This window comes from Tachysurus vachellii, chromosome 9, assembly GCF_030014155.1.
Source record: "Tachysurus vachellii isolate PV-2020 chromosome 9, HZAU_Pvac_v1, whole genome shotgun sequence".
Classification (NCBI taxonomy): domain Eukaryota; kingdom Metazoa; phylum Chordata; class Actinopteri; order Siluriformes; family Bagridae; genus Tachysurus; species Tachysurus vachellii.
The window spans coordinates 22,478,443-22,501,663 of NC_083468.1; the positions used below are offsets into that span (position 1 = coordinate 22,478,443).

Sequence of the window (23,221 nt, forward strand, 5' to 3'; positions counted from 1 at the left end):
AAAATATAGATTCGTTGACATGGTGGAGTTTTTCAATGAACTGTTTATTCAGCATTTCGGGATGTAATGTAATGTAATAACTTCTTGTTTTTATCTGCCATAATGTAAGTATAAAATTTAACAGGGACTAATTTGTGTCTATAACATTAAAGGTGATTATGAACAGTTAAAAAGCACAATTCCTTATTCTTCCATCCATCCATCCATCCATCCATCCATCCATCCATCCATCCATCCATCCATAAATCCATCCATAAATCCATCCATTCATCCAAAATGTCACTGTCAACCCGGAGCCTAACCCAGGGGACACCATGGACAGGGTGCCGACTTATCAGGCGCAATCACACACATGTACACACAGTATATGCAATTTAGACATGCCAATCAGCCTGAAACACCTGCCTTTAGACTTGGGGACAAAACTAGAATAGCTGGAGATAACCTGTGAAGCACAGAGCAATCTCTGTGCAAACAAGGCAGTAGCAGGAATCAGGAATTATTGCAAACACTCTTTTGTGCAGTGGATAGTGTTTATAACATTGTTAGTGTGACAGATTTAGTGTCACTTAGATGTTTTGGTACATTAAAATCCACTTTAAACACATTAAGTGTTTTAAAATGTGCTTCTGCATTTTACCTCCCAGCTTCCAAGGAAATATTACTCAAAACGGTCCAATCTGGCAACACTGTGTCCCCCAAATTATTTAAAATTTCTCTTGGTTACTTCAAGGAATGGCTGTACATTTGGCTTATTTTTTCCCAGACCACTTTCCTTTTAACAATTACAATAAAGAAATGAATCATATCCTTCTGAATGTTTGAGATGGTTTTCCCCCATGTAGTCACAGGATTACCATTGTGTCAATGTGACATGGGCTATATTAAAACCACCCCAGTGAGAGCAGATTTGTTCACTTTTTTGTACATGTATTACTAAACTACACAATACTTTAGACTACAGTTTATTTTCATGATGCACATGAAGTACATTATTAAGATTTGCTGACAGAGTATTACGAACATCGTGAAGGAAGCCACATAATAAAGTGAATGGAGCTTTATTTGATGCCTACAAAAAAAAAAAACACCTCTTAAAAAAACTTCTTGGAAATGGAGGGGAAATGAAACAGCTATGAGCTATTTGAACCAGCAGTTGGTCAGTATTGCAAAAGCTTTAACAATACAAATTTAACAAAATACATTTAACAATATCTCCAAGAAGTATTGAGACAATGTTCCATATCAACAATATTGCCATATTAGCATATTGTTCAGCTCTAATAACCAATGTAACCCCTTCTTCTCTCTCTCTCTCACTCACACACACACACACACACACCAAGGACATTGATTTTTGTTGTACCTGTGATGTTGACTATACACTGGATTGTCCTTTCATCTACAAAATTAGCAGCACAGTTTTCAATCTGTAATAATCTTCCTTTTAAACTTGCTTTAATCTTCTGTGCAGCTTTTAAATTCCCAATATGAAGACATAGGCACATTTATAGTTTCTCCCCAGGATGTGCAGCAGATAGCATGTTCATTCCTGTACCAGCAGGGAATCGTTAGTCAATAAGTATGACTGTATTAAGTCACTTACTCAGCACTAGACAAGCACTCACCAGCATACATCAACTTGAAGCATCTTGGACCGCATGCTGGTCTGAGCAGTGCTTTTTTTTTCAGCATGGTCACAAGACACTGAAATAAACTGACAGCCTGGCTCTTCAGGCTGCAATTATGTGGAAGCCGGTCAAAAAAAAAAAGGATACGGATGGTTACGTGTACATTCCGCTAATTGATGACTGAGTAATTCTGGAGAAGTGCACATTTTTTTGAGAAACAGAAATCCTTTGCCAGCTGAAGTGCTTGCTAAACTCATTCATTTAGACACACGTAATCACAGAGGGACAATACACATACTGGTTTGTTTTTGGGAGGTGGAAGGAAACCATGTAACTGGGAGGAAACCCATAGGGAGAATAAACACATACAGTAACCCAAGCTCAGGAACCTTGGCATTGTGAGGTGTACCATCTGTACCCTCACAATTGGTACACCATTGTACCATCTGCTTCTAAAACTGTGTCAAATGAATTTATATTTCTACTTAATTTACTTGAATGTAAAATGCATTGAGTGGCTCTATACTTTTCTTCTCTATTTGGGTTTTCCAGCCTTGTATCTATCACAGCAGCAACTGACTGTGTTAATACTGATGTTAATGCAAACTCTTTGAAATAGTGTAAATATATCTATTGGCATTCATCTGAAAAATCTCTCTCAATGTGTTTTGTGTCCTTTATTAACTTGCTGAAGCAGGCTACAAAGCACATGTACTGTCTGACTGAAATTTCATACAGAAGAGTGTAATGCGATAAATGGCACTTACGCCACAGTATTATCAAATTCTCAAATTTGACTGATTAGGTGGAGTGGATTCATTTTCTGTAAAAGCAGCTGACAATAAATGCTGACCGCAAGGAAAATCACAGGTTTAGATTCTTGTTCTTATACATTACCATTTGTACAGCAACAGTTCATTCACAGAGACAATTAAAATAATCTGGGGTTAATAATAAACAGATTAAACATGTGTTGTTGTTTAACAAAGAAAAAAACTTATAATCTTTATTATGGTGAAGCTTTCTCTAAGGAGATGTTTAGTTAATGTTTATGGAAGGAGTTTCAGGTGTCAGCGTTGAATCAGCGGACTTGATATATTCCGTTTTTTTTTTGTTTTTTTTTTTGATAATATAAGTCTGTTATTGAAAATGAACAACTTGCTACTGGTAACAGTAACTCTCCTTCACGCTGTTGATCATTTTTCCTATAACAGCCCATCCTGTTGTCATGTTTCATTCCATACTTCAAGCACTCTTCCAAAAAAAAAAAAAAATAAATAAATAAAAAAAAACAAAAAAACCCACACCCCCACCTTTTAATTCATTGTGGTCAGTCAATTCAAAAAAAACATTTCTTGCACTAAGCACATCCTGTCTGTGGTTTATAACATTTAGCCACATAATGCCTGCTGAACAATGCCACTACTTTCTGTTGTAAATAAAACAATTTTATTGAGATCAAATTTCTCATTCGCCGCCCCTTCTTCCTCTCATTGGAACGAACTCATAGCTGGTGTTTTCAGCCCTGGCAACCAGGCCGTTTCCCAAAGCAGAAACAGAGGACGCTTCAGCACTTTGGCCCTCATTAGCATCTAGTGACCCTGACCTCGGGGCCATGGACTGAATATCAATCACATCATCTTCCCACTTACAGCACTGAAGAGGCGGCTCTTTGATTTAATAGCTGACCCGCGCGTCACAGGAAAGACAGGGATTTCATTTTCAGTTCCATAGTAGGCATCTAAGATGCTACTAAGCCATTATTTCACCCTATACAATGCAGTTTTATATAGAATATTAAGTGGCATGTTGAGATTTAGGCATTTCAAGTTCTTAATGATTGGCGCCATCTGCTGGGCATAGAATTATAAAGCAGTATATACACAACAATATAAACTTCTATACAATGAATTGTATTCGTTATTATTCCTGCTTATTTTATCAGTGTTCTGTAAAACATGTTAAAAGCTTTGATGCAAGAAGAGAAACTGTTCTTAAAAGCAACAAAATGTGAGTGAATATGTTTTTCTGGGGTGAAAAAAAAAACGCACTTAGGATTAGACCGTAGTCGTATTTTCTTGACCATGGTTTAAGGGTCTAAGGCTGATCAGTTCTTCAGGACTTCCTGGGCCTGCAATGCAACCACTGATCTTTACTGTATGAAGCTTTTGATAAATGAACCAGACTTATTCCATGTATGAAAAGGGCACAAAATGAGCCGTGAACCAGCGAATCAAAGAGGGCAGTGTTGGTGGAGAAGGGTCACGAGGCTCGTTGCCAACAACATGGAAAAGACGTGTACGTATTGTGTGTTGGGCCAGAGATTAAGGTCGGAATTTTCTCAAGGCAAAAACAGAAGTGTGAGAGAATTGTTTGCGCATGTCTTTAGACTGACTGTGTCTACAATAATGTACGATGAGCTCGTTTTAAGGCTTAAATGAAATCTAAACTCTAAAGTACCTCTCATACAACGCTGCCTGAGGACATAGGACTATTTCTTTTTTAAGAAGACCAAGACCAAAGGAGTTCTTGCTGTAGGGAGGTTCCACTCCAAGGCTAGCAGCTTCAGAGTAGCTAGCACACGACCCTGCATTGCTTGCAGACAGTCTGGTACACCCTTTTTTGCTGGCCAGCACTTCAAAAAAAAAAAAAAAAAAGCAGACAAGGACACAAACAAGCAACAAGGACTGGTACTCGCTGTTATAACCTCAAAGACATGGACAGGGCTCAGTTCTCTGTGAAGTGGAGATTTCAGCACAAACTAACGCAATAAGCCATGTCAATTCTAAACAAATTAAAAAAATATGCTATACAAATTGCCCTGAAACATCCAGTAAGTGACAAGGTTAGAGGGAGAAGGATGTGGTTAGTCTAGACAGTGCAAGGGTGCAGGGATAATGATCTTATCCTTGTGTGGCCTTTTTCACAGCACTGATCTAGCCCAATCTGATTTGTTTCAAACAAATTTCACTAAACTTTAGCAACAAACAGGAAGATACATTACGTCTGAAAACAATGGGGGATTTAAACCAAAAGGATCTTATTATACTGTCAAATCTGTTTTCATGTTAGGGTCATATATTCTAAAAATAGCAAACAGAACAGCCATTAAAGCAGAGCATGTATTATAAATGCCATGTGTTCAGATGGTTTGGTTTTTCATCAGCAAAATTTTTCCAGAGACAGTCTGAAGATTTATGAGAAACTCCCGTCCTGTGGGAAGGACGAAGAAAGAGCAGTGTATAGGTCTTAACATTGAACTAGCAAGCTGACAGAGCTAAGTCTACACATGTGCATGAGTCCCACCACTGTCTGCTTTTACATAACCCACCCAAACATGCTTGCAAAACAATATCAAGCTTTGTGGCCCTTGTCTTTTATTTTTAGGACAATCATTTCCATGGATACTTCCATCACTATGATTTAAAATTAAAATCCATAAATTGTAAGCATCCTTTGGTAAAATTGGGTATTGACAAAAAATTTACGTGATTCATTTTATTCATCTCACTCAACAATTATAAGAGAAATCTAACCTTAAATCAGAGTACACTTATTCTAAGGAAATTGTGCTTTTTTCTCCTTTTTTAGATTTTCCGTGTCTCATTTAGCAGACAACCTCATCCAGAGTGACTTACAATTTTATTTATACAACTGAGCAATTGAGGGTTAAGGACCTTGCTCAGGGGCCCAGCAGTAGCAGCTTGGTGGACCTGGGAATCGAACTCATGACCTCCCGCTAAGTAGTCCAACACCTTAAACACTAAGCTAACATCATTTACGACAGCTATCAACTAACATGCATCATCTAGTACTTCCTAGAATCAAGAAAGCCCTTTCATAAGCTCAGAGATGCCCTAATAAAGTTGCACTGCTGTTTTGCTCTCTTGGCTCCCAGCAATGGATGACAATTTTCTGGCTTTAAAATAAATGTTTAGCATAACCTTGCAGATTATTGTTTAGACATTTCTTCATGCAGTACTCCGTAGTTCCTTAAGGTTCTTCCACAGATTAAAGAACCTAAGGCGGCTCCTCAATACCGAATCTTCTACAGTAGGTTCCTTGCGCCTCTATGTTGGACTCTCCAATAGCTTTAGCACATCCCAGATGCTTTCAGTAGGGTTTACATGGGATGGACATGTCAACGCTTGGATTAGGTCTTTCCAATCTTATCCTTCTTATCCAAAAGGGATGGTGTGGATGCAGGTTTTCATTCTACTCAAGCAGGAGCCACACCTGTTTCTACCTGTTAGATCAGTTGATCACGGTTTTTGATAGACTCTGCTGTCACTTCTGCACCCACACCAGTGCTTTACGGATATGTTTGGGAAATCCCTGATTTGGATCACTGTCAAAGGCAGCAGATCTCAGCAGAACTCAAACAGCTCCACAAAAAACAGCTCCACATCACATAACTAAATGTCTTTACACACTCACAAAAATAAAGATTCTCCAATGGTTCTTTGTCATGGTGAATGGTTCTACGAAGAAACTTAACACCCGTGGTAACCACCAGATTGTTCACTTTTCTGAGTTTCCAACCTCCTTACTGTGCATGGAGACCAAAAACACTTGTGCACCCTTTCCAGGAAGCTTCACTACAGCTTCAGTTGTTTTAAACTTTTGCCATAATAATGCATAAGCATGTGTAGCAAACATATAGCCCTGAATTATGATATTGAATAATTCAATACATTTGTTTCATTTCAATTGTGTATTCTGTACATCTTCCCTAAATAGTTGAAGCAATAAGGAATTCCAGTAAAACAGGAAGTCACGAGTGGTCAGACAGAGGTGACAACTCGAGTTGAACTAACTAAAAAAGCAATTAAAAAGGTTCGATTTTCAGCGTGATATTTTCATAACCTTCTACCCATCTGTACAAAGTGTGCTCTTGTACCAGACTCTAGCTCTGACTGTACAGAACAACTTTTTCCCCACTCAGTATTATGAGAGTGACTCACATCTGCCAGATCCTTAACATTAATGTCAACAATATAGACCCAAAAAAGTACAGCCCTTTGTTGAGGAGCTCAGTGTTTCCAGAGATTTTTGTTTCTTCCCCTTTTTCCAGAGAATGTGTTTTCCTCCCTCTGTGACTGACTGGTCCACAATTTCCACACTGGAATCTATGCTTTTGTAAAAAAAAAAAAAACACAAACATTAAAGGCCTAGCACAGAAACCACAGAGTTATGTCTGTAGGTGTTACACCAACCAAAATAAGCCAAGCATTTCATGATTTATTTGGAATGAAAAATAAAATCACTTTTTTTTTAAATTATGATGCCTTTATTTAAGCAGGAAAGCTCCAGGTACAATGTCTGGGTGACCAGACCCTGGGTGCAATGCTTTTCAACACTAAAGTATTAAAAAAAACAACTACTTACAATCTCCAGGTTCATCCTCTTCAGGAGGGATTTTAAAAAGGGATTAAAAAAAAACAACAAAAAACAAAAAAAAACACCCAAACAAAAACCTCTGACCATATCATTGAAAAAATAGCATGGGCATCTTTTTTCACGATACACACTCATAACTAATGAGTGTCCATCATACATTACCAGATTTAGCTCCTGATCACAGATCCCTGATGTCCTGCCTTCCCCTCATAGATAACTGTTCAAAGAGGTGTAGAGTGCAGAACACACTTGTATACATCTTGCTGTGGAATTAGATACATCATGTACGAGGTTGGTTGGTTATTTCTTGGCAAATGAGATCTTCATTGCGTTGGTCTGTGTGATCTTGAAGCCCTGTAATGCTTCCCTGGCTGCACCGGCCTGCACTTCGTTATCGAACTCCACAAAGGCGATGTCGTGACGACCAGGAACCAGGCGTACCTCCTTGAACCCTGGGAACCTGAGGAGAGAAAAGAGGTCCTTAATTCAAAACAAATAAAACAAACATTCATTCTGTACAAGATAACTCTATAAAAGAATGTTTCAATTTGTGATTGTAAATGTTTTCCTGAGCTCATCTTACAAAATAAATCTTAATGTTTCCCCTGATAAAAGGTATTGCATCATATTAAAAATAGGGCATTTCCTTTATTAAATAGATCAAATGAGTCAGGTGTTAGTATTATACTAACATAGGAAAGAGTGCATTAATAGAGACCTGCATTTATAGAGAAGTTAGCAGCTTCTGACCAATCAGATTTGAGAACACAACAGCACTGTTGCAGAAGAGCATTAATATCTATGAAGAGTCACGGCAACACGGATGTGAAAAATACATAACAGAGGTTTGCTTACTGATTAAACAGCATGGACAGCATGAGCTCGTTGGTCTCTTCTGGCAGGTTGGTGAGGAACAGGATGTGATTAGGTGGGTTCTCAGAGATCTGTGGGTTCAAAACAAACCATAAGTCTAGTGCAAATGTGGTGAGGTAGCATTAAAAATAAATATTAATTCATACCTGCTGAGGCATCTGTCCTGGCATTTGTCCAGGCATCATCTGACCTGGAGGCATGGCACCTGGTGGCATCTGTCCAGGGCCCATACCTGGGGGTGGCATCATACCAGGAGGTGGCATGTAGGGAGGCTGACCTGGCATTGGCATCATACGAGGAGCCTGATTCATAGGTGGCATTCCCTTTAAAAAAAAAAATACAGATTTATATGATTAACAGTTCAAACGGGCTGCATTAAACTTAGATTTGTTGACTGATGAAACCCTGACTGAATATAAATATCTTTAGAGCAGTTTACTGCAAGAAACAACTCTCTTATACAGATTAAACCAAAACACACTGTTGTAGTTAAACTCACAGACATAGCAGCAGGAACTCCAGCCATGTTAGCAGCACCAGCCTTCTTTGATCCTCCTGATTCGGTAGGTTTAGGCTTCTTCTTCTCCTTCTTGCGATCCCGCTCCACGTACGTGCCCTTCATCTTGGCAATAATGTCCGAGTCTTGTTTGGCATACTGGATGCGCTGAATGGAGAAAACACCTGGTTACACAACAGAGCTTGGACATCTTATGAAAGATAAGTCAAGAAAGTTATGAGACCTGAACGCTCTCTGGATAATGTTAGGTAGCTAGGTCCTTGCAGCTATAGTTCATTTTAAAATTCAGAAACAGGGAGGCCTGTAAACACTTTCAACTTCATATGGACAACAACAACAATACTGGTTCCCCAACAGGCAATATTTTCACAACCTTAAATACTAGTGAAAATTTAAAAATCAGTCAAACACACTATACCACTGAAGTTTTTTGCTACTTTTTCTTATAACTTCAGAGTTTTCTCCAACTTTTTGGAGAATATAAAATAATTATAAATAAATAAAACCACAAAACATGCCTGACTTACCCCCAGATGCTTGTCAAACAACAGTTAATAAATACATGAGGCAATAAGTGTCTCATGGCTTTTTTTTTTTTTAAATAAAAAGAATCTCTTACATCCTTCTTTCTATCAGCTTACAAGACAAAAGCTCTTGAATTCTCATGGATAAAGTGTAAATTACAATAATACAGATACATGTGACATCCTGTGTTCTTTCCCCTAGATTTTCCCCTCAGTCATGCTCAATGTTGCCTACTGTGCTCAGTCCCACTATGCAGTGACAGGAGATATTATTTCCCAGTGGTTATGTGCCACAGTATCAGGTCCTATTGGTCCAACAGTTAGACATGACTAGACATACATAGAAAGCAAGACTGTAATGAAGAAGCAGAAGCATACCATGGGTTTGTCATAAAAAGGAAAGCCCTGCATGGATCTCAGAGCATTTGAGGCACTGTTGACCTCTTTGAAGATTACAAAGGCCTGACCCCTCATTTTGAGCGTCCGGGAAACAAGAATATCCAAGATCTGGCCAAACTGTGAGAAAATAGCGTACAGTGACTTCTTCAGTTCTGAGGAGAAGTAACAAGATCGACACAAATTAGAAGGTGAACAATTTATGATTTCCATGTGTGATTTCAGCAGTCTATTACTCGCCATACTGTGAAACCAATAAAATATTGACAGACATGCAGAATTGACTATTTTATAAACTTTCTTCCATCATTGTCATACCATCTTTTTTTATTTTTTCATTCAGGTTGTTGATGTAAATGGTGTGGTTTAGACGCAGGTCCTGGGTAGACATGACTCTGGGGAAAGAAACAATAGATTAGAGAGTTCTGTTGTACCCGATAACTTACATTAATATCATTATTAATAATACTTTATTTATAAAGAACTTTAAAACAGCCAAAGCAGAACACATTATTAAACATACAGTGCTAGCATGCTAAATAAGACAGACTGGTCGTAGGTAGTTATAGAAATAAAAAGATGCTGCAGATAATAAAGGAATTAAAATAATATAAAATTTTGGACAAAGGGACACGACAACTGCTCACTTTGTCTGGCTAGCTAAACAAGCTAAAACCTAGCTAGCACCAAGCTAAACACTGCACACGCAATTATGTTTGAACATACAGTATTAACATCAATTTTGTGTGATGTCTTGTATTGTCTTGTTTGCCTTGTTCTGCACTGTCTTGTTTGTCTTGTTTTGTCTTTCTGTCTTGTCCTGCACTGTTTACACCAGGTTGCACAGATGCACTTTATGTATCTAGGACTGACTTACTAAGTCCTTATAGCTCTGTCTTTGTTTTATGTAGCACCCTGAGCCTGGAGAAACCTTGTCTCTTTTCACGGTGCTAAACAAGCTAAAAGCTAGCTAAAAGCAAGCTAAAAGCCAGCTAAAAGCAAGCTAAAAGCCAGCTAAAAGCTAGCAAAGCCAGCTAAAAGCAAGCTAAAAGCCAGCTAAAAGCTAGCAAAGCCAGCTAAAAGCTAGCAAAGCCAGCTAAAAGCTAGCAAAGCCAGCTAAAAGCTAGCAAAGCAAGCTAAAAGCTAGCAAAGCAAGCTAAAAGCTAGCAAAGCAAGCTAAAAGCTAGCAAAGCAAGCTAAAAGCTAGCTAAGTAAGCTAAAAGCTAGCTAAGTAAGCTAAAAGCTAGCTAAGCAAGCTAAAAGCTAGCTAAGCAAGCTAACTAAGCAAGCTAAAAGCTAAACGCTAGCTAAAAAAGTTAAACAAGCTAAATGTTAAACAAGCTAAAAGCATTAGGCATAACTCTTTTCTCTAAGGCTGAATCCTAAATGTTTCCTTTAATCACTAAGTATTATATAAAGTCACAGCACTTCACACACACTGTAGTGAAAAGCTCCATTTTGGATTCCACCAGATTTTGCGCCCTTAAAGTAAATAAAAATTCGTTAACACATCAATGCTTTTACACCACGTTCATAAACACACAGCTTAAAAACCACCTATTACACAACGTGTATTACATCAATTATAAACCGATAAACTTACAGCAGGTAGAAAATAACCGGTTACGAAGGCAAACCGAAGCAGGAACACGCGCGTTACCGTTACCGGAAGTTCCGCATTTTCCGCGACCGGACCTTTATCCCTATACGCCTCACCGATTGGTGGACTCTTTCACGCCCCGTGTTCACGCGATTATTTTCATTGGATACGCCACAGCAGGCGCTCGAATCTTTTTGATCTGATTGGCCAGCATGTGTCTAGAGCGTACCATTTTATTACGCTCGGGTAGAAAATCGTTGTCATATTATTGTGAAGGAAAAGATTCAAAAGATTTTACATAATGTATTCGTTTTTTTTTAATAAAACGTGGTTATTCAGAAAAAAGAAAACATTTCGATAGTTATGTGGCGCAATAACATTTGTTTTTACCTTATTAGGAATTCGTGTCTATATTTTGCATTGTTCGGGCCGAATCCTAAATAGGTATCTTTTTATAATATAGTGCACTAAGTAGGGTGTTGACTACTTTCTGTGTAGGGCGCTTATACACGGTGTTGGAATTGGATTGAGATTCAGACCCGGTCATTACAGGGATCCTTGTTTGGAGCCGTTTTTCATGGACTTAAACTGTACTAATGGAGGTTAGTACAGAGTTTACAATTAATATAAGTGAGTGATATGATTAGTTATCATTATAATCATTTATTTATGAATGCATAATATATATGAATGCATAAATACACTTACTTTCTTGACTGTTTTCTGGCCCAGCATGATAAGCAGGAGCTGATGTCTGTAGCACCATCTCACTTTACACCTCCACTTGCTCCACCACCACCTCCACCTGCTCCACCACCACCTCCACCTGCTCCACCACCACCTCCACATGCTCCTTCACTGCAGAGCAAGAAGAAGCTCTACCAGGCCATAGCAGAGGGAAGGACTGCTGTTGAAGGAGACTTTGAGGAAGCCTGTTTGCTCTTCACACAAAGAGAGAGCAGGTACATTTACATTTCTGGCATTTAACAGACACTTTTTTTTAATACAGAGTGACTTACAATTTATACAACTGAGGGTTAAGGGCCTTGTTCAGGGGCCCAGCAGTGGCAGCTTGGTGGACTTGGGATGCTCAGTAATCCATCACAGTAATCAAGAACTTATGGTTTCATTTTATTTGTCCACACAGTGCAGAAAAGTTCTTTTTGTTTCCTATGATCACTTTCTTTATGAACAGTTTACTTTATCCAGTTTCAGGAAGGACTTGCAGTGGGTGCTGTTTAACAAATATGTGCCTTCATTGATCCAAGATGGTCCCAAGTGAGTCTTTTATCATTTCTGTCTCAAACCACACATTATGCATTAATACTATATACTCGTGTGTTTTTGTAGCAGGAAAATCCATCCAGTGAGTAACTTTAGTGTTCAGTTAAATATAATGCAATGTGGTGGTATAAATAAACATAGGGTTAGGTTGTAGAAACAGCAGCACAGAACACAATGTTGCCACACAGGATTTCCGTTTTCTCTGGGAACTGTGGATACTTTCCTGTGTATTCTAACTACTCAACACCTACAAGTGCTATTGTACTAGACTAAAATGAAAAATATGGTGTTGTACCTCATGTAGGTACATGAATTGAATCAAAGTATGTATGAAAAATGTTTTTTATCTCTCTCTCTGAGGTAGAATATATCTTCTATATATATATATATATATATATATATATATATATATATATATATATATATATATATATATAGTAGATATTATATATCTACATATATAGTAGTTATATATGTGTATGTATATATAATATATGTATATATGTAAATAATATATATATATATATATATATATTCTCTTTCTCTCTCTCTCTCTCTCTCTCTCTCTCTCTCTCTCTCTCTGTCTCAATGAGGTAGAATATATCTACTGTATTCTAAAGTAAAAAAAAATCCATTTACTAATGTAAGTTTGTGCCTACAAAGTATATCAATTTCCACACAACAGCACCACAGTTTGTGTCATATTTTTTACTTGCATTACAGTCACAAAATGGGTTCCTCTTTATGACTGTATAATGAAACCACAGTTGTTTTATTTTTTAACTGTGTTGCTTTTTACTGGTCTGATTTTAGATGTGGATTAGTGGCTTTATGGATGGCATCCCATCTGCTGAATCCTGCCATGACCATTTCCATTGAAAACATCATGCAAAAGGCAGTGAACAAAAGATACACTTCTCAAGGAGAGATGTTTTCAGGTACTTGCTATCGGCGCAGAATCCAGTACAAAAGTGTTTTTCTGTGCTTGAATGCAAAGTTGAACTCCTATGATGCTTATGAGAAACATCCACACTGTTCCCACTGCAGTCAGTTTATTCTCATAGGTGTAACTTGGCTGTCAAATGTGCTGTAGAAAAAAACATAATAGAAGAAAGTAATTACGTTTGAAACACAAAGCTATGGACACATATTCACTCGCATGATCAATGGGAAAACGTGTGAAAAGCATTTTTGAATGATGACAGACTTCTTATGACAGGCTTCCATTTTAACCATAAAACCACATCAGCTTTTAAACACTTTGTGTTCTTATGGAGTGATAGATTATCATGGAAAGTGGATTTATTGATGATGAATAAATTAGTAAAAAAAATAAATAAATAAATGGCTGCCATCAGCCAATCAGATTTCAGCAAGCGTTTGACAGTGTTTACTTTGAGTAAAATTGCTTCAGATATGTACTGTATTAGCTCACAATGGCCACTGGGGGGCTCCATATGTGTTTGTGCACACACAAACAAGTCTGTGCTGGATAATCCTTCATAATTCATTGGAGTATTTAGCTCCGCCCACCTACACTGATGAATTTGTAATAAAATGTGAAACCTACAGTCCTAATTGTGGTCTCTAACTACTCAAGCAGAGTCTGAATCTCATTAAAGATCCTAATGACCTCTTGATATCAGTAAACAGTATACAGGCGAGTGCAGACTATGTGGATTGCAGCTTGCAGCGATATAAAAAATGTTTCTAAATAAATTAGAGTATGGAAAGAGTTAGTTTTTTTTTCAACTGACTACACATTTAAAAGTGGTAAAGATATACTGTCTGGATCCTCAGCATCAAGGACAACAACCTGTGTATTAGAAATAAAGATCTACACTTGAACAACTGTCGTGTCAGTAATAAGGATAGAAACAACAACAAAAAAAATCCCTGTTTATCATAAGTATTATTGATCTTACTTTTTTGCAGCTAGGGATATGGCTCTGCTGGCAGAAGAAGTATATGGCATCAGAGTTCAGAGGCTATCTGGAGGCATGACTGGAGACCATGCTGCACTAATCCTCAAACATCTCACAGACGGCCAGCCGATCTTAATACCGTATCCTGACCTGCGTATGCAAATTTTTTCCCCACCTACTTAATTAATTTAGCAAAGACATGATTAGTGGCCGATGTTTACTTTTTATCTTTTACGTGATGCTAGATAAGCCTGACTTAACTACTTTGCCACAGATACGACGAGGACTTTAACCATGAGCCGTGTCTACGCAGTGGCCATAAAGCTCACTGGGCAGTGGCTTCAGGTGAGAGACAGGAATAAATAAAATGTGAAAGATAAAACTAGAATATTTATAAAATAGAAACACCATCTGTACCGGCCCTGCTTGCATTCATAACTCACATATGTTTGTCCCAAGATGTTCAATATTGTGTTTGGTGACAGGTTGAGCTCGCTGTGTTTATTATCTTTCAGCCTTTTCCACTTAAAGGTCGATGGATTAATAGATAACTCATTTACTTTGCGCGTGTAGAAACATTCGCAAACACATGCAAGCTGAATCAATAAGAGACTCGGTGCAATATCGAGTCTTTGACACGCACTGCCTTTTTTTGCGTGTATGTCAAAGTGAAGCGTTGTAACTGGATACAGAAGATAAGAATCGAACTTTATTGACATTATACGTAAGCACAATGGAATTTTTAGACAGAATGAAGGTTGAAAATAAGATTATAAAAAAGTAGAATAAGAATAAAAAAGAAATAAAGAGTATTAAGAAGTAATGATGAGTAATGTGCACTTGTGCATTCACACATTGCAGCCTTGTGTGTGTGTGTTCACAGTTCTGAGGATTATGAAGGACGGGGACATGAGGGTATTTGTTTACCTGGGCAGAGATGGAGGGTGGAGAGTGTGCTGGGCAGGAGGAAGTGGTGTGATGGAGGCCACAGCTTTAGGATAGATACTGTTCTACATTCTATTGGTGCTTATTGAACTGAAATCTTTTCCAGATAGAAGCGGTTTGAACAATGAATTACATGGAGGAGTCTTCATTCATGCTAATTCTTCTGGCCTTCTTCCTCAATATATATTTTTGAGTATATATGGAGTCTAGCTTAGGTAGTTCTAGCCCAATGATACGCTGAGATAGGATGATTTCACCACCCGCTGCAGGTTCTTGTGTACCACAACTGTGTAGCTGACAAACCATACAGTATTAGGGTTAGTGAGGATGCTCTCGTTGGTTCTCTTGTAAAAACTGATCGTCAGTTCCTGTGGGAGCTGTGCCTTCATCAGCTACCTGAGGAAGAAGAGTTTGGGGATGTGGTAGCCTAGTGGTTAAGGTGTTGGCCTACCAAGCAGAAGGATGTGAGTTCAAATCCCAGGTCCCAAATACCAAGCTGCAACTGCCGAGCGTTTGAGCAAGGCCCTTAACCCTCAATGGTGTAAAAAAACAAAGATAAAATGTAAGTCACTCTGGATGAGGGCGAATACCAAATGCTGTAAATATAAAGAGTCTCTGTAGAACTTTTCACCTCAAAACAATCAGAAACCTTCTCACGGTGATGACTCGCTGTTCTCGTGAACCAGCAGTATTTAAATCAAAATGTATTTATTTATTCACATGAAGCTCATGAATGTCACATTGCTTATAATCACCATTATACTGGAGTTTCGGTCTCAATCTCTTTGATATGCAAACTTTCAGCTTCTATTGAGAACAAGTCACCCTGATTTACATATAGTCTTATACCCCTGCTTTGCATGTGATGTCATTTATACAATTATTCTTTTTTGCATCACACTCCACACAACCGCTAATTGTATACGCAGCACATCTGATCGTACATGCAAACTAGTTCTCATAATGTGTTAGTATGTTACAAAATCAGAGCCTTAGTCACTTGTGTATTGTGAGGAGGATTATATACAATACAGATAGCAATAAGACGCACAGGGTTAGGTGTAAATATAACAGATGGTGATCCAAATCTGATTGGGCAAAATTTTCCCCACATTGTTTTTCTTTTTTATTTTTCATTTGCTCGTATTATTCCTTTATTTTCAAGTTAATTGAAATATTGTGTACGTGCTTTAGTTTTACATGAGTTATGTAGGTAACACAAGTAGAGTGACCAGACTGATTTAAGCTGACAGAAAGGCTAATTTAATTAATTACTCTTTACATCCTTGTTGCACAGAAAAGTATCTATGAACAGGAATTTTTTTTAAATATGTGGATTATTTATTGATTTACTCACTCACTCTCACTCAATCATTTTCTACCGCTTATCCGAACTACCTCGGGTCACGGGGAGCCTGTGCCTATCTCAGGCGTTATCGGGCATCAAGGCAGGATACACCCTGGACGGAGTGCCAACTCATCACAGGGCACACACACACTCTCATTCACTCATGCAATCACACACTACGGACAATTTTCCAGAGATGCCAATCAACCTACCATGCATGTTTTTGGACCGGGGGAGGAAACCGGAGTACCCGGAGGAAACCCCCGAGGCACGGGGAGAACATGCAAACTCCACACACACAAGGCGGAGGTGGAAATCGAACCCCCAACCCTGGAGGTGTGAGGCGAACGTGCTAACCACTAAGCCACCGTGCCCCCCTATTTATTGATTTATTTGTTTTTAAATATTTATTGATACATTCTTTTTTATTTTTGCATTCTTAAAAAAATATTCATTTATTTATTTTTGAATATTTATTTATTTATTTATTTATTTTAAAATATATATATATATTTTTTTCACTTGCATAGAACACTTGAAAACAAAGAACAATGTTAATGTATTTGAATTCTTATCACTGCATGAATAACTAGTTGTTAAATGCCACATTTTCAGGCGTGTTACTCGGGCTGGCACAGGGGAGCGTAAACAGCGAGCAGCTCCTCACTGATGCCACTCTGCCATGGCTGCATCTTTCCGGAGTTGGAGCACCAGCTACCTGGCTCTCGAATCCAGTTGAGGTCTACATCTTGGCCAAACAGGGGAAGAGTCTGCGCTACCAGCTATGGAAGTTTGAAACAGTAGCAAAGAGTAACGCCCAGCTTAGAGAAATAGACCCGCAGAGAGCCAGCGACGGATCTTACTATGTGCTGCCCCCTGGTGGGGTGGAGGAGGGACTCGCAGGCCAGGTGTTGCTACTACACACCTCACAGACAAACACATATCCAGAACAGGATGCGATGGGAAGGATGGCAGTACAGCATGACTGTGTTTAGCGTGCACCTTAAATGGGTGAGTTTTACACCAGTCTGCATTTGGCCTGTTGTCCACCAGGAGGCTTTATTTAGTTGACGTTTCTCATTGTGTCACTGCTTTTGTGCTTTCAGTGCTCAGAGACTTCAGGGAGATTCATGAGGAATTTGTTTTCCCCACTAACTATGGAGTAACCGTGTACTGTTATGAAAATGTCATGGTGCTAAACGAAGGGCTGTGGTATCCTGCTGCTCTGACTAAAAATAGGTAATAAATGGACTTCTAGCTTATTTTAAGACTGAAAAAACATGTGTTCAACACATGTTGCGGGGAAAAGGGTCTTTAATGCATCATATCGAATGTGATTTTCTCCTAGAGAAATAAGGAACGGAGGGGCACGGTGGCTTAGTGGTTAGCACGTTCGCCTCACACCTCCAGGGTTGGGGGTTGGATTCCCGCCTCCGCCTTGTGTGTGTGGAGTTTGCATGTTCTCCTCGTGCCACGGGGGTTTCCTCCGGGTACTCTGGTTTCCTCCCCCGGTCCAAAGACATGCATGGTAGGTTGATTGGCATCTTTGGAAAATTGTCCGTAGTGTGTGATTGCGTGAGTGAATGAGAGTGTGTGTGCCCTGCAATGGGTTGGCACTCCGTCCAGGGTGTATCCTGCCTTGATGCCCGATGACGCCTGAGAGGCTCCCCGTCACTACCTGAGGTAGTTCGGATAAGCGTGAGTGAGTGAGAGTGAGTGAGTGAAAAATAAGGAACAGAAATACTATACTCGCAGCAGAAACCTTACTTTATCAGTCCCATGTTTCATCTTGTTGGCCTGATGTAAAAATAAAAAAAAAAAATCAAAACTTTGTGGACATTTTCTCTCAGTTGAGGAGCCCAAACTGAATTATATCATGCGTTCCCAGTGGAAATGCCTCCTTATATTAATATTTCAATGCAGATATTTGCACGTTAACAACAGCTCACGTACGTTTGAACCCAATTCCGAATTCAGAAGCCACATTATTTGTTGAACGGAAACATGATCACAACATAAATACGCCTGTTCCTGGAATGCCCCAGAGTACATAGACATGTTTGGAGAACATATTAAAACAAACTGCATCATGAGACATACGGAGCTATCAAAACATGCCCAGGTTCTGGAGAAGTAGGAATTATTTTCAAACGACGGTTGAAGACCACCTTATTCATGAAACACTTCAACTAGCACTTTCTTCCCGGTTTGTTGTGTGTGTGTATTTAAAAACAAACTGAACAGTGACTTAAGCGCATGGTATCTTAAGTCTGTAACCTAGTGAACCAGAGTTCATGTAGTCAGTGATCGAGACTTAAGCACTTTTGTATAAAGCTCTGGATAAGGGCGTCTGCCAAATGCTGTAAATGTAAATGAAAGGATTTAAAAAAGTAAAGAAAATAAAATCTATTTTTTGAACATCCCGTGGCGCAACATTAAATCTAATTATTGATAAAAGTAAATAATATACGACTTATTACTTAAAAGATCAGTAATGAGGGAAAAAACGGTTAGCATCGGGTCTTATAAATTATCCAACACCGTTGCCTTATATATACATTTTCTGAAAAGCTAAAGTTTCAGTTTCTTACAGGAAGTTAATCATGCATTATACATACAATACGTGGACGCTGGTTACTTCTCTTAAGTGTGGATTTGTGTGTGTAAGTGCTGTATGATTCAGCTCAAATTCTTTAGTTGCTGATTTTTTTTGAGCCTACATTACGATTACAGCTCCTGGGAAACAGTATGTGGTGCTCAGCATGTTCTTGGAAAGATTTATGTCTTCCTCTGACTCACTGCTTAGGATGCAAGACCAAACCTGATGTCAGTAACACAGAAACACCTGAAGAACAAAAAAAACAAAAACATCTGTACTGTGGAAACTTTATTTAGATCATAATGAGCCTCATCTCTCTAATGTCTTGGGATGTCATGCTTTTGAATTTTTTTTAGATTTAATCAAAGGATCATCTACAAGGAGTTTAAACGTCAAGGTGTCGGCGTGTGAGAAAGCTGGACTGTAGAATAATTTTGTATTATACAAAATTTGAATTAAAAAAAAAATGACAATTGCTAGTCGTTTATATCAAGAAGTATTTCTGGATAAAAACAGGACAACGTCATCGTGGGAAAATACAGTTTCTGTGCAACAGGAATGCTCATAAATGACCAGGAAATTACTTAACATTATTTTTTGACAGTTCTTATATCTAATATCTCTCATTTACAGTAAAATATGTAAGGAATTTCATCATTTCTCATCCTTTCCTGGATGTTGTGAGGTAAAATACAATACCCATCTAAATTCTGCTCACATATTGTTTCCTTGAATCTCACATCAAATGAAATAACAGTGTTCCTGTGGTCAGTCGGTTGTGCAAGTGATATTTCTGTTCGAGGAAATTATGAAAGCAGGAACACGGCCTTGCAATCGGAACAGATGTTATCATTTTTAATGTTTTTTGAACATTTTTTTTTTGTGAACTGTATGAATAGATCAATCGATAAATCGTGCAGAATTTACGAGAATTATTATTTTTTAATAAGAAAGTGGTGTCCTGGTTTAAGTGAAAGATGTGAAGACGATAAAATCTGCATACGGAGCTGATATAATAGTGTTGAGATGATAAGCAGGCTTTTGTAAAAGTCATACTTCCGGTTTATTGGATTGGCATTAAAGATAAAGGAAATGAAAACAAAAATACGTAAGAAATCATAGAAGTCTTTAACACTTTGTCATTGGGTTCAAGGAATAAATAAACGAATGACTGCACTTCAATGTGTAACACTGACACGGAACAACGACGACAAACTTCACACGTCGGTCATGCAGAACGGCTCTCATTTTAAGGCGTCGCTGCTGGTTTGTACACGATGGTACATTCCGAAGAAGGGCCACCTTCTTGTCACGTACCCAAACTCAGTGGCGTAATTCAACAAAGTTTGTTTATCAAGTTAGTTTTTTTTCCTCCTGGTGTGTGGTCTGAATTAACGAACGTAGAAAGTCATAGAAGGTTTGTGGGAATTGTCGTATTATCGCCTTCGACGCGGCGAACCAGACCCACTGACTGAGATCCATCTGCAGTGCTGCTTAGCTTGCAGAATAAAAATAAACCTTCCCAGCAGCCAGGAATTTTGAAACACTTCCTCTGTACCACCTCTTTAAATCTCTGATGTAACCTGCGGAGGCGTGAAATTCTTGGAGTTACAAGGTGAATAAAACGGCTCGCAGATAAATATAAAGGAGAAACTATTCTCAAAATTACAGCCTGTTTTTATTCAGACAAAAAACGGTGGGAATGCATTCAGTCTGAAGAACGTTAGAAGATCCATTCCTCTTTGGTAAGAGAAGAAAACGGTAATTTTCTGTGTGTGACAAGAGCTTGAGCGAGCTTCACAACACGCTGAAAACAAGGCGGAGAACAAATTCTACAGGCCGCACGATGACTTTACCGCAAAAATCCCTTAAGCAATTGAACAACAATGAGCATGTGCCTACTAGAGCATCTGGAGCTGACTATTTCAACACAAGACCCATAAAGCATGCCTTAAAAAGGTGTGGTTTGTCAAATTTAACGCGTGTTCAGACACTTACGGTACAGTACAAACAGATACAACACAATACAAATTCTTTGTTTTTTAAATTCTCAGTTTTTCAAATTCAATTTTTTTTCTGGCCCTGAAATGCTCTTACTCCCAAATGTTAAAGACCAAATTGTCAAGTTGGCTTTTAAGGGAAAACAAATGGGTGTGAATATTTTACAGGAAGGAGGATTTAATCAGTATCCTCCCTTCTGTTTCTATTGCGTTGGACAGCAAACCAGCTTAAAAACATACAAACAAACTGCTTCTTTAAAGTGACATTTATCAAAAAAATAATCACAAACCAGCATCTAATGATGTGATGGGAAATCATGCCATGAAACTAGCATGTTCCAGGTATAATTTCTATTCCCAGGAGATCAAAAGAGCACATTTCCAGTCAACACGTTTCGAAAAAAACACGGAGACGAGTCGAGATTTGGCACGATGTGAGCATTGGGGGATTATGTAAAACCTCACATGTTGAGCAACATGTTCTTTTTCAGTGTTTTTCCTGGATCGTTGTGTAAAACCCATCACTGTAAAGTGATCTGCTCGACACAACTGCTTTTTACAGGTTTGAAATATCCTCCCAAGAAATTCTTTCCTGGCTCAGATTGGATTTCAGACTTTACCTTATTATTGGAGGAAGAAAAAAAACAATACACGAAGAATAACAAAAAAAAATCAGTCAAAATGTGAAAATATTTAGCTGAATATTCCAGTTAACATCAAATGACGGTTAAAAAAAAAAAAAGAAAAGAAAAAAAGGACAAAGTACCGATCCTTGTGGGATCTACAGCAGATAGAAAGAACAGACAGAGAACATAAAATACTACAATCAGTGTTTACACAGTATACAACATGCAGTGCCTCAGGAAGTGATTAATCTGTGTTCATGGCTCCAGTTATTTAATGTGTGTTCTGACATTGTTTAACAGGACACACAAGAGCTTGTTCTCGGCTCCAAATGGATTTATTTGGCATTAGATCCAGTTTCTGAAATACTTTAAAAGGGGGAAAAAGGTCTAACAAAAAAAACAAAAAAAAAAACGAAACTTTCATCCATCTCAGTCCCAGAAAACCAGCAGCCTGACTGAATTCTACGGCTTTCAGATCACCTTTTTAAAAACTCGCTTCAAAATCCTTCAACCCCATGATTTACAGGTACCTCTAAATCAAAACCTCGACAAGGAAATCTTTTATATTTAATAATATATTCAGTAACCAGACCTCAAATGCTCGTTAATTAAAACCGTCGAACTAAAAGCTTCTTGCACATTAAAGAGTTAAATCTTTCAGGCTATGCTGTATGTGGTTATCTCAGATGCGAACCTCTGCTTGCGTTACAAAATATTAAAAACTCGGTATTTAGCTCATTTTTAAATTCAAACCGGAGTTATTAAAGGGCGAATACGAAAAAGGTGATGCCGCTGAAATCGCCGGTAAAGAAGAGGCGGTAAAATCATGAAGCACAGGAAAAAAGTGTTCTTCAGGATAAAATTAAATTAGTCTATTTACACTACTATAAAAATATTAATTGAGAATGTTCATGTGGATACGTTTCCAGTGTTAGTGTTATCTGTATTTTCATTATGTTTTTTTAAAAAAAAAAAAAAAAAAAAAAAAAAAAAAAAAAAAAAAAAGAAACGAAAAGTCTCAAAATCTCAAGCTCTTCGCCCTAAAACGTACAAACCAGCTTTAAAAACAAAAAAACAAAAGGCTGTACTTTTGGTTCAATTGTGCACAGACACTGCATACGTGGTGCATGCATCCTGCTCCCGAGTCTGCTAAGGCACTCCGACGTTTCTTCTCCTTCTTTTCCATGTTTTCTGTTTTTCTTTCTCCAAGCACGAAGCCAGTAGCAACAGTTATCTGGTCTAGAAAGTGTCTACGGCCCCTGATCCACTGAACAGTGAGCGCTCCATTCATGGCTCGACGTACGATTTGTCCGGAATCATGGAGCCGAGGATCTCGATTAAGTTGTCCATTCCCCACAGGTATCCATCTTCACGGTTGCCTTCGTTCCACGGAGTGCGATGGTCCAGTCTCTGGTGTGGAGGAAGAGGAACCGTCTTTCCGAAGTCGATCATCCAGACTCGCGCCAGGCCTGAAGTGTCGTGGACAAAGAGCAAAGAGCTGCCCACCACCTGCACAAACAACCAACCAACCATCGGTCATTAGCTGAGATCAG

The 23,221-nt window shown here is 38.5% G+C and overlaps 3 protein-coding genes across 5 annotated transcripts in view; 1 reads left to right on the forward strand and 2 right to left on the reverse strand.

Moving 5' to 3' along the window:
* Positions 1-6,861: 6,861 nt before the first annotated feature.
* snrpa (small nuclear ribonucleoprotein polypeptide A) lies at positions 6,862-11,668 on the reverse strand. Of its 2 annotated transcripts, none has more exons than XM_060878282.1 (7): positions 11,650-11,668; positions 9,660-9,736; positions 9,324-9,496; positions 8,404-8,568; positions 8,051-8,227; positions 7,887-7,975; positions 6,862-7,491 (listed from the first exon to the last, which is right to left on the reverse strand). In XM_060878282.1, exons 2-7 carry the CDS (start codon positions 9,730-9,732, stop codon positions 7,332-7,334), a joined length of 837 nt encoding a protein of 278 aa, XP_060734265.1. In that variant the 5' UTR covers positions 9,733-9,736; positions 11,650-11,668; the 3' UTR covers positions 6,862-7,331. The 2 variants fall into 2 exon arrangements, with proteins under 2 accessions (XP_060734265.1, XP_060734264.1); XM_060878281.1 differs by lacking the exon at positions 11,650-11,668 and adding an exon at positions 10,945-11,027.
* Positions 11,177-18,409, forward strand: actmap (actin maturation protease). Of its 2 annotated transcripts, none has more exons than XM_060878280.1 (8): positions 11,177-11,571; positions 11,674-11,903; positions 12,151-12,219; positions 13,039-13,163; positions 14,161-14,290; positions 14,425-14,495; positions 17,059-17,454; positions 17,550-18,409. In XM_060878280.1, the coding sequence occupies exons 2-7, from the start codon at positions 11,692-11,694 to the stop codon at positions 17,436-17,438; spliced, it is 987 nt and encodes a 328-aa protein (XP_060734263.1). In that variant the 5' UTR covers positions 11,177-11,571; positions 11,674-11,691; the 3' UTR covers positions 17,439-17,454; positions 17,550-18,409. The 2 variants fall into 2 exon arrangements, with proteins under 2 accessions (XP_060734263.1, XP_060734262.1); XM_060878279.1 differs by having other exon boundaries at positions 11,177-11,543.
* Positions 18,410-22,713: 4,304 nt separating this feature from the next.
* Positions 22,714-23,221, reverse strand: part of itpkcb (inositol-trisphosphate 3-kinase Cb) — a 16,058-nt gene continuing 15,550 nt past the window's right edge. The window contains exon 7 of the mRNA XM_060878283.1: positions 22,714-23,177. Coding sequence (XP_060734266.1) covers positions 22,956-23,177 — 222 coding nt within the window. The 3' untranslated portion in view covers positions 22,714-22,955. The remainder of the gene's footprint in view (positions 23,178-23,221) is intronic.

Excerpts from the sequence above, each read along its gene's own strand:
- snrpa (XM_060878282.1), bottom strand. The coding sequence starts at position 9,732 with ATGTCTACCCAGGACCTGCGTCTAAACCACACCATTTACATCAACAAC. Across the intron at positions 9,497-9,659 it reads TGAAAAAATAAAAAAAGATG|AACTGAAGAAGTCACTGTAC; the intron begins GTATGACAATGA and ends ACTTCTCCTCAG. Across the intron at positions 7,492-7,886 it reads CTGTCCATGCTGTTTAATCA|GTTCCCAGGGTTCAAGGAGG; the intron begins GTAAGCAAACCT and ends TTCTCTCCTCAG.
- actmap (XM_060878279.1), top strand. Across the intron at positions 12,220-13,038 it reads TTGATCCAAGATGGTCCCAA|ATGTGGATTAGTGGCTTTAT; the intron begins GTGAGTCTTTTA and ends GTCTGATTTTAG. Across the intron at positions 14,496-17,058 it reads TCACTGGGCAGTGGCTTCAG|GCGTGTTACTCGGGCTGGCA; the intron begins GTGAGAGACAGG and ends CCACATTTTCAG.